Source organism: Heteronotia binoei, chromosome 20 (genome assembly GCF_032191835.1).
Source record: "Heteronotia binoei isolate CCM8104 ecotype False Entrance Well chromosome 20, APGP_CSIRO_Hbin_v1, whole genome shotgun sequence".
Classification (NCBI taxonomy): Eukaryota; Metazoa; Chordata; class Lepidosauria; order Squamata; family Gekkonidae; genus Heteronotia; species Heteronotia binoei.
The window spans coordinates 13,166,002-13,177,520 of NC_083242.1; the positions used below are offsets into that span (position 1 = coordinate 13,166,002).

At 50.1% G+C, this 11,519-nt stretch overlaps 1 protein-coding gene across 1 annotated transcript in view; it reads left to right on the top strand.

Annotated features, from left to right (window-relative positions):
• LOC132588594 (dynein axonemal assembly factor 8-like) overlaps positions 1–11,519 on the top strand; it is a 97,804-nt gene that overhangs the window by 65,699 nt on the left and 20,586 nt on the right. Inside the window, exon 12 of the mRNA XM_060261026.1 lies at positions 137–342. Coding sequence (XP_060117009.1) covers positions 137–342 — 206 coding nt within the window. The remainder of the gene's footprint in view (positions 1–136; positions 343–11,519) is intronic.

Consider the following 11,519-nt stretch of genomic DNA (forward strand, 5'->3'; position numbering starts at 1 on the left):
ATGCTTTTAGCCTGGTCCACGAGAACTCAAGATTGCCCCTCAGGGTCAGAAGTATGTGTGGCGGACAGCAGGGGAGAATTGCTTTAAGAGAGTTTTGAAAATTTAATCTTTCTCCTTCTTCCCACCCCCCATCCAGAACGCCCTCACCTCGCTGCGCTCTGCCAAAGCATTTGCCTGATCCTTCCCACCTCCCTCGGCCAGGGGGCATCCCTCCAGCTCCTTGAAGAACTGGTCAACAAGAACTTCCTGGTGACGGGGGCACGACTCACCACACTGAAACTATCACAGGCTCGCTTCATCACTGCAATCCTGAGGGTTACGGAGAGCGAGGCCTCCAGCACGGTATGGGCAACGGGGACCTCCATTCGTGCCTGTCTTCCAAATACACAGAGCTGCTAGCCGTCTCGTCTCTGGCAGTCCTTTATTCTGCTCAGCTCCATAAGGGCAAAGTTGCTTCTCTAGAAAGCCAGCTCTCATTGGTTGAGACCTCAGTGGGACCACAAATGGGTCCAGGCTGAGTTGAGCACATTGTGAAACTTTCATTGTTCTCTCCATTGCCTTCAGCCAAAGTATCTTCATTGTGGTCTCTGTGCAGTCCCACACATTGGGTTATCCGCCAGGATCGATCCCGACTTCGGAGAATTCAAAGCAATCTTGGAGCGTTAATTTTGGCACACACTTCCTCTTGTCCCGGGGAGGAGGCATCCACTGCGCATGCCTAGATGAGAGGGAGGCGCTTCACCTACCCAGTTTTCTTTACCGCCGCCCGGGATACACCTACCTCGCTGAGTCTCCTCTATTTGCTGCGATCTTCATCTGTTTTCCTGCACTTTCTCCTTATCGTTTATCTTCGTCTCCTTCTTCAACTTCACCGGTATTGTTATATATATATAAAAAAATATCATCTTTCTACCTTCGTCCCTTTCCTTCCCCCTCTCCCCCCTCCCCCGGGCAGATGGAAGGGAAAGACAAAATCACTTTCAAGAAGTGTGTTCGGTGCGCCTCAAAAATCCCATCCACAGACGGACATTCTTTATACCTTTTTTGTCTGGGTGAGGCCCATTGTACCGACACTTGCCTGCATTGTAGTCAGTTTGGAAAGCAAGCAAGAAAAAACCATGCGGCTAGACTCAGAAGTCATTTGTTGGAGTCGTCACTGCGCCCTACTATGTCCCATACTTCGGGATCCCAAACCTCGGCATCTTCCGTATCTACTCAAAAGGGAGTGGCTTGACCGGCAGCTTCCATGGCTTCGGTTCCCAGCAAGCTTAAGTCCGGGAAGCACTCAAAAAAGTCTGATGATTCTAGAAAGAAACATTGCACAGAATCGACTTCTAAAGATCCTTCGATTTCTACATCACCGAAAACCAAATCTAAGACGGGCCATAGGTCCTCGGATTCGAAGTCTTCCACCATGACTTCTACATCGCACCCAACTGTCGACACCGCGGCCTCGGTACAGACAGCAGAGGTCTCGGCACCCATCGATACCGTACCTCTTGAGGTCATACATATCCGTTCTCGGTCCCCATCACTTCATGGGTCTTTGCCAGAAAATATCCTCAACACTGAATCTCCAGATTCACACAGAAGTCAGTGTGCTAACCTTCTCAGCGCACACTCCTTCCGGGAAGTTTCGATGCCTAGTAAGAGAACCCTTGACACCGAGAGCGCCATCCACTCGAGTCCAAGCTGAGAGATCTCGAAGTCATCATAGGGAACACTATTACTATTATAGCCCATCATGGTCCAGATCACCATCTCCTCGTAGGTACTGACGATATTACAGATCACCTTCCTCAGATTTCCATCGGTACCGTGAAGATCCTCGGTACCGTGAGGACTCTCAGTACCGTGAAGTGCTTTATCATCCACATCGGGAGCATGTATACCGTGAGGATCGTCCTCTGTACCGTGAGGACGTGTCTTATCGACCCCGTGAGAGTCCCTATCGACGCATTACACTATGGTATCAAAACCATTGTCTCCAGCTAGATCGACTTCAGTGTGCTCGGTCTCCCCTAAACAACAGACGGAACAGCCTCCCCTGCTGACCAAACAAATATCGATGCCTACCAAACCCATTGATACACCCATTGAAACTCAGGAAGAATCCGAAACGGAACAATTGGATTCCTCCCATTCTAGAGCTTCAGCTCCTCCTTCACCAGCCTCCGACATCATCAAACCTGCTGACCTATCACCCTCAGAGGGTTCTAAATCTTACCTAGATTTGCTGTCCAACATGGCAAATTCACTTAATATTAAACTGACTACTGACGCACCTAGAGTTTTGGATGTAGTCCATGATTTAGTACATGCAGACCTACCAGCAGGCTCTTTTCTCCCAATGCTTCCAGTTCACTTGGAAGCCTTGAAAGAGGCATGGGACAAACCTGCTTCAGTGCCACTGACATCTAAACGAGTTGAATCCCTCTACAAAATTCATGCTTTTGAATCAAAATTTCTCTTCAATCATCCGGCACCAAATTCCATGATCGTGCCTTCGTCCTCAAAATCCAAACAAACACGACACCCAGTTCCACCTGAAAAGGAAGGGAAGAAATTGGACACTTTAGGAAGAAAGATCTATTCTCTTACCACTGCTACTTCCAAAATTCACAATTATTTGGCCTATTTTTCGGCATATACTTTCAATCTGACCTCCCAACTTACCACCTTGGTCCCCTCCCTTCCAGATGCAGCACAGAAACAGGCTTTGCACATCCTTCAGGAGCTCTCTCGTGTCAGCAAGCAGCAAATGAATATAGTACATCATGCTGTGGCATGCTCATCTAGGACTATGGCTACATCGATTGCTCTACGCCATCATGCCTGGCTCAGGTCCTCGTCACTGCAACCTGACATCAAATTCAAGATAGAGGACTTACCTTTTGACGGACAGGGTCTCTTTAATGCCACCACAGATGATATTTTAACCACTGTTGATGACAGTAGGAAAAGGGCCAAAAGATTGGGAGTTTCTCAACAGCAATCCCAACCTAATCGGCAGAGAACCTGGAAACCGTCATACTACAAACGTTCCCGATCCCCCCGACAAGCTGAATTCTGGAAATGTAAGGCTCCTCCGGCAAAGCAACCATTTCAGCAAAGAGCATGTCCACAAACCTCAAAGAAGACAACACCGGCTCCAAAGCTGTCTCTTTGACTCCTCTCTTCTACCTCTCAATCAGCTACAACACCATTCAGACACCACCAGACTACGACCATTCTACCCCATGTGGGAATCCATAACATCGGATTCATGGGTCCTGGCGATCATCCACAGGGGCTACATCATAGAGTTCAATTCGACTCCAAAACTCCACAGATTCATACCTACACCCCCATCTGTTCCACTTCAAATGGAAATCGCCACCTTGCTGGACAAGGGAGCTATAGAACCAGTTGCACCGCAGTTCCATCACACGGGATTTTACTCCCGCTATTTTCTAGTTCCAAAGAGAGATGGGGGGCAGCGCCCTATACTGGATCTTTGAAAACTCAATCTCCATATTAGCTACAAAAAATTCCGCATGAATACTCTGCAATCTATCCTACCACTGATTTCAAAGCAGGTCTGGATGGCGTCGATAGACCTACAAGATGCTTACTTCCATCTCACCATCGATCACCATCACAGAAGATTCCTCAGGTTTGCTATCGGAGATCAACACTATCAATTCCGCGCTCTCACCTTCGGTCTTTCGACAGCACCGAGAGGTTTCACGAAATGTATGACGGTGGCAGCCGTACTCCGGCAACAACAGATCTCCATTTACCCTTATATAGACGATTGGCTGGTCGTATCTCAAACAAAAGAACAACTTCAGAAGGACATCTCGTCTACTCTGTCCCTCCTGTCTGCACTAGGTCTTCAGGTCAATCATGCAAAATCCAACCTGAATCCCTCTCAGAACATATAATTTATAGGGGCACGTCTGTCGAAGATATCACACAAGGCCTACCTTCCAGCAGACAAAGTGCAGCATATCCATTTTTTGGCCAATACTATAATCACGCACCGTACCCAAATAGCCTTCATCTTTCAGCGGATATTAGGTCTCATGGCGGCCACCACCGCTGTCCTCTGTTTTGCAAGACTTCATATGCGCCCTCTGCAACTGTGGTTTGTCCAGACATTTCATCCACACCAGCAACACCAAATGACCTTACTTACAGTCCCATCTCACATTATCCCATCTCTAAAATGGTGGACGATGGATCGTCATCTCCTGGCAGGAGTGCCATTCGTACGAACACCGCCCTCTGTGATTGTCACGACCGACGCCTCCAAGTGGGGATGGGGAGCCCACTTGGGAACGTTGACAGTTCAGGGACAATGGACCGAGTACGAGAGATCCCTTCACATCAATTGCCTAGAGCTCCTGGTGGTCCACAGAGCTCTGAGATCTTTTCTACCGTCTCTTCACAATCACCACATTCAGGTCACCTCCGACAATGTAGCCACTGTTTTCTACATCAATTGGCAGGAAGGCACAGCCTCTGTTCGCTTGTGCAAACTAGCCCTACCCTTATGGCACTGGAGTATAGTTCACGACATATTCCTGACAGCGGTGCATCTATCAGGAGTCCAAAACGTCCAAGCAGACACACTGAGTCGTCATCTAGTCAATGACCACAAATGGTCCCCCAACCGTCGTTACCTGCATACAGTGTTCAAAACTTTTGGAGTTCCAAAAATAGATGTATTTGCATCTCCAGACAATGCCCAGTGTCCGCACTTTTACACCCGGGGTCCTCCATCCCCACTGTCTGCAGGGGACGCCTTCCTCCATCAATGGTCCGGAACACTACATTATCTATTTCCACCAATCCCTCTCATCATGAGAGTATTGCAAAAGATAAAGCTAGGTCGGACCAATTGCATCCTGATTACACCATGGTGGCCTCGTCAACCCTGGTTCCTCCGACTTCCTCAAGTTCAGGACTTGATTTCCCAACAAGAAGGCAAGGTTCTGCACCACAATCCGGGACTTCTACGACTGACTGCCTGGAAAATCAGTTTCTGAATTTTCCTTCGGACGTTCATCATGTCCTACTCAATGCCAAAAAACCTGCCACCAGAAAATCTTATTCTTTAAAGTGGAAACGTTTTTCAGCGTATGCTGTTCTACATAATTTCAAGCCTGAACTCTCCACTATAGCTCAGATCCTGACCTACACCTTATCCCTTTCTAACTCAGGACTGTCGTACTCTTCTCTGAAGGTCCACTTAGCGGCCATCTCTGCATTCCATCCACACATTGAAGGGTGCACTGTTTTCTCCCACTATGCTACCAAAGCCTTCATGAAGGGGATCCTCCACCTTCATGCTCCAATCCATCAGCTTCACCCCACCTGGAGCTTGTCTGTTGTGCTGAGCCAATTAATGAAGCCACCTTTTGAGCCCATGACATCCATTCCTATGCATCTCCTGTCCTGGAAGACAGCTTTAAGGGTGTGACTTTTGTGTACCCCACAGCTCTGCGTTTGCATCGTACTACACTTTAGACATCCGTGCTTGGCATGACGCATCCTTCGGGCAGGGTGTGCTACGATCCATTTTCGACTGATGTTTCCAGTCAGCTACACTGTAAGTATGATATTGCTTCTTATATGCATAACTAACTTTGTCCTTTGGTTACAGATCCAGCACCCGCCTCCGGACAGATTAGCTTGCCAGTCACCCATGTGTGGGACTGCACAGAGACCACGATGAAGAGAAACAGGTTTCTTACCTGTAACTGATGATCTTTGAGTGGTCATCTGTGCAGTCACACACGCCCGCCCAACCTTCCCTGCTGCTGGTTCCTTGTTCCTAATTCAAAATTTCCTCCTATACTGCGGCGGGAAGAAACTGGGTGGGTGAAGCGCCTCCCTCTTGTCTAGGCATGCGCAGTGGATGCCTCCTCCCCGGGACGAGAGGAAGTGTGCGCCAAAATTAACGCTCCAAGATTGCTTTGAATTCTCCGAGGTCGGGATTGATCCTGGCAGATAACCCCATGTGTGTGACTGCACAGATGACCACTCGAAGATCATCAGTTACAGGTAAGAAACCTGTTTTTCCCTTCTTCCTTAAGACCGCTGCTGCATCTTAGCTCTGGGCATACACACACCAGGGGAGGAATTCTAGCAGGAGCTCCTTTGCATATTACGCCAGACACTCCCTGATGTAGCCAATCCTACAAGAGCTTACAAGGCTCTTTTTTGTAAGCTCCTGGAGGATTGGCTACATCGGGGGTGTGACCTAATATGCAAAGAAGCTCCTGCTAGAATTCCACCCCTGACACACACACACACACACAAAACTGCCTTATATTGAATCAGGCCCTCAGGCCCTCAAGGTCAGTCTTGTCCACCCAGACTGGCGGCTGCCCTCCAGGGTCTTAGGCCAAGTTTATTCACATCCTCTCTTGCCTGCTCCTTTCAGCTGGGGATGATGGGAATTGAACCTGGGACTTTCTGCGTGCCAAACAGAGGCTCTTCCACTGAGCCATGGCCCTTTCTTTGTGATCTTCACGAGCCCGGCTACCTAAAATCCTTTAGCTCAAGATACCCAGTAGAAAAGAGCAAGAGTCCAGGAGCACCTTAAAGACTAACAAAATTTGTGGTAGGGTGCGAGCTTTCGTGAGTCACTGCTCACTTTTTCAGAGCAGCGAGCCACGAAAGCTCCTACCCTACCACCAGTTCCGTTAGTCTTAAAGGTGCTACTGGAGTCTTGCTCTTTTCTACAGCTACAGACAGACCAACATGGCTCCCAATCTTAATCTATCAAGATATCTCGGATCTACTTTGTGCAAAGCACATTTTCCACCTCTCAGCAGCAGCCAGGGCTTGCTGTAACTATCCTCTTGACCCAATGCCCACAGCCCCTTCCTGCCCCAGTCTACCTGTTAAGCTCATGTCCCTGCAAGCCCCCTGAGAGCACGCCAAAAGAGATGTTCTGCTTCAGCCTCGTTCTCTGGATCTTACAGCTGCTGTACATCATGCTCACTTTGACATACTGAATGTATATCTGCATTGTACTTGTACTTAGACTATGATTACAGCAAATTTTCTTTTCCCAAGTTCCGTGTGTTGGGCAAGCATATCGCAGAGCTGTGGGGTACACAAAAGTCACATCTTAATCATCTCCATGGGCCTCGGGGCGACTGTTCTACCAATGGCTGCCGGGGCTTTTTTTGTAGCAGGAACTCCTTTGCATATTAGACCACACACCCCCTGATGTAGCCAATCCTCCTGGAGCTTACAGGACGCCCTGTAAGAAGAGCCCTGTAAGCTCTTGTAGGATTGGCTACATCAGGGGGGTGTCGCCTAATATGCAAAGGAGTCCCTGCTACAAAAAAAGCCCCGGCAGCCATTGGTAGAACAGTCGCCCCGAGGCCCATGGAGATGATTAAGGGTGTGACTTTTGTGTACTCCACAGCTCTGCGATATGCTTGCCCAACACACGGAACTTGGGAAAAGAAACAAATTTGCTGTAATCATAGTCCCAAGTACAAGTACAATGGAGATATATATTCAGTATGCCAAAGTGATCTTCAAATCCAGCATTCACACGAGAAAATAAGACTATGAGCCATATAGAACCACCTGGATTTATAACAAGAAATAATCTATCATCTCTTACCCCACTGGGATGAAACTGGCACAAGTTTGCTACCAGTGGAGTATTGCAAATTGATATCCTTCTTGTAAAACATAGTCAAATTTAATAAAAATCCTCCAGATTTTTTTTTTTTGTTCCAGCCATCCCTCTGAAAATCCTGTGAATTTAGAGGGAGGTATTTGTGAGATCTTCTTCGTGGTCTCTGTGCAGTCCCACACATGGGTCTTGCCGCAGGCAACGGATCCATACCTCGGAGCTCCAATAGCTCGCCTATAACGTCTTTTGGCGCGCTTTCCTCCCGCTCTGGGGAGCAGGCAGCGACCGCGCATGCCTGGAGCGGGGGGAGAGCGCCCATTCCACTCAGTTTCTTTCCTACCGCCGCCCGGACAACACCTTCCTCGCTGCGTTTCTCCTTAGCTCGTCCATTACCTCATCCTTTCGACCTTTTTCCTTCACCTGGTATCGTATTTCCTTTTCTTATATCTTCTCCTTTCGTCCCGAAAAATCTAAAAAAAAAAAAAAAACGTTTCTGCGCTATCTTCCCCTTTTCTCCCTTCCCCCCCCTCCCTTGTCCGGAGCGCATGGAAGGGAAAGTTACCTTCAAAAAGTGCACGCGCTGTGGGACCAAAATCCCTTCTTCAGACGGCCACAGCCACTGCCTTTTTTGCTTGGGGGAATCTCACCGAGTCGATTCCTGCCCTCATTGTGCGAACTTCGGAAAGCAGGCCCGGAAAAACCGTGCGGCAAGGCTCCGGAGTTTCCTGATTGAGTTGTCCCTAAGGGCTATGCCCGCGTCGGACTTGCCGCCTCCCCAACAACAAGCGGGAGATTCGGCTTCTACGGACGTGTCTCTCTCTAAACAGAAGCACAAGTCCGATAAAAGCACGCCGAGACCGGCCATAAGGCTTCGAAGAAATCGCGCCATTTGGAATCTACGGATCCGGCACACAAAAAAACTCGTCATTCCGGATCGGCCGATTCGGCTCCGAGGAAACTCCACTCGCACTCGGCTCCTAAGAAGCCTCAGGCTCCAATCTCGACATCGACGTCTATGGATCCTGCGACCCCAACACAACCCGCTCTTCCGCCCGAGTTGTCGGCTCCGTCGGACGTCATCACCGACATGCCCCAACTGACACCTCACTCATCCACAGCAGTGGAGGTTATACCAGTCCACTCTCGTTCACCTTCGGTGCACAGCGTGGTCCCGACCGACTTTCTAGAACCCGACCTCACCACCGAGTCTACCCAGACCTACCTTAAACCTCCGCTTCGGATCGGATCCTTCCGGGACATCGGGATTTCTCCCCTGTATAAGGACTTCCGAGACGTCGGGATTTCTCCCCTGTACAAGGACTCGGCCACTCAGGCCTCAAACAAAGGTCGCTCTCGTTCGCCCTCACGTCGAGCCCGATCCCGGTCGCCGCCTCTCAAGGACCGCTCCAGATCGCCACGTCGGCGTCGAGACTCCGACTCCTCGGATTATTATCACGACTACTACTCCACTCCTAGATACGACCGTCACTACTCTCGTTTCCATCGTCCTTCTCGGTCTCCATCTCTGGAGGGTTCAGGTTATTCCCCGTACCGCTACGAGGACTCTCCTAGACCCCGTGATCGACTCCGTAACTTCTCCCGACGACTCCGCGATTCTCCACGGGCCCGTGGTTTCGACCGTGACCTCTCTTCTCGATCCCGCGATCAAGATCGGACCCGAGAACATGATTACCCTCGAGATCGGATCCGAGAGCCTGATTACTCTCGCTATTCCCCTCGACTCCGTGATAGGCTTCGGGAATGCGTACGTCACTCCGATCTACAGCGATCCCGGGACCACTACCAAGCAGAGGACGCTAGACCGCGCACTCCATCAGCCTCGGCCTCGATTGCTCCTCCGGTCTCCACTCCTACAGACCAACCTGCTCAGACGGTAAAGCCTAAGAACGTTCCTTCGGACCCGATCCGGCCTCCACATCCTCCTTCGGGTGAGGATTCCCGTTCCGACCCCGAATCGTCAGCATCGTCAGACTCCGAGGACCATCCTGACTCGGTAGTCTCGGACTCGGTACCACAGCCCCGACTCTCTCCATCAGATGCGTCCAAGGCCTATCTCCATCTAATCACCACCATGGCGGAAGCCCTCAACATTACTCTTCCGTCGGACTCACCTAAGGTCTCTGACATTGTACACGACCTCGTGCAAACGGACTTTCCACCTGGCTCATTGCTTCCTATGCTTCCGGTGCACCTCGAAGGCCTCCGCGAAACCTGGGACAAACCTGCCTCGGTCCCACCAACCGCTAAACGCTTTGACTCTCTCTACAGAGTTCACGCTCCTGAGGCTAAATTTCTTGCTTCTCATCCGGCACCCAACTCCATTATTGTGCACTCAGCCACTAAGGCTAAGCCCTCCAGACATCCGACACCTCCTGACCGTGAAGGCAGGAAATTAGACACCCTGGCCAGGAAGATATTCAACCTTGCCTCCACAAATTCCAAACTGAACAATTATCTAGCCTACTTTTCGGCTTACGTCTTCAACTTGGCCAACCAATATACGCCTCTTATTCCCGCCCTTCCTGAACCTTCCCAAAGAACGGCCTCCAGCTTGGTATCAGAGCTGTCTAGAGTGTCGAAGCAACAGATCAACACCATACGCCATGCTGTCTCCTGCTCTTCCAGGGTCTTTGCGTCCTCTGTTGCCTTACGTCGCCACGCCTGGCTAAGGTCCACAAATTTACAACCGGACATTAAACAAAAGATCGAAGACCTCCCCTTCGATGGCCTCGGCCTTTTCCATGCTTCTACTGACGAGGTCCTCGCCTCGGTGGATGACGGCCGCAAGCGTGCTAAGCGCTTGGGAGTCTCCCAACCGTTCTCCCAGCAGTCCAACCGTGCAAAACCCTGGAGACCATCATTTCAAAGGCGTCAAAGGCCACCTAAGCGTAATGATTTCTGGAAGAGAAAGACTGGCCAGCAGAAACCTCAGTTTCAACAAAGGCCTCGGTCACAACAGCCTAAAAAGTCCTCCCTTCCTTCTAAACAGTCTCTTTGACTTTCCCGAACCGTTTTTCTTCCACTAATAAGGGGCCAACATGTTCAGATCTCTACGGACAATATGGCAACTGTTTATTACATAAACAAGCAAGGGGGCACCAGATCCCTCCGTCTCTGCCGTATAGCTGTACTGCTCTGGGAATGGTGTGTCAAGCACAACATATTCATGACTGCCATTCATCTTCCCGGTGTGGAGAATATTTTGGCCGACTCCCTCAGCAGGATTCGCATAGACGACCACGAATGGTCCATCAATCCGACGTACCTTCGGCGCATCTTCCGTTGCTTTGGAACACCCAAGGTGGATGCCTTTGCATCCAGGGACAATGCCAAGTGTCCTCAGTTTTATTGCAGGAGGGGCAACGACGCATTTCTGCACAACTGGACAGGTCCCCTTCACTACTTCTTTCCACCGACCCCCCTTCTGACACGGGTGTTGGTGAAAATAGCTCGGGATGGCACAGACTGCATCCTCATTGCGCCATGGTGGCCTCGGCAACCGTGGTTCACGAGACTCCTTCAACTGTCACGCCACACTTACTGCCGGCTTCCTCCTGTGGGCGACCTCCTCTCTCAAGCCAACGGTCAGGTTCTTCATCACAACCCTCGAGTCCTGGCCCTGGCTGCCTGGAGAATACATCCACCTACCTCTCAACAGAGGTAGCCAATATCATCCTCAACGCAAGGAAGCCTTCCACGAGACTTTCTTATCAGCGTAAATGGAAGCGCTTCTGTTCCTTTGCGACATCTTCTCATCTGCAGCCGGAATCGGCACCACTTAACCTAATCCTGGACTACCTGCTTTCTCTACAGAAATCGGGACTCTGTTATTCCTCCTTGAAGGTTCACC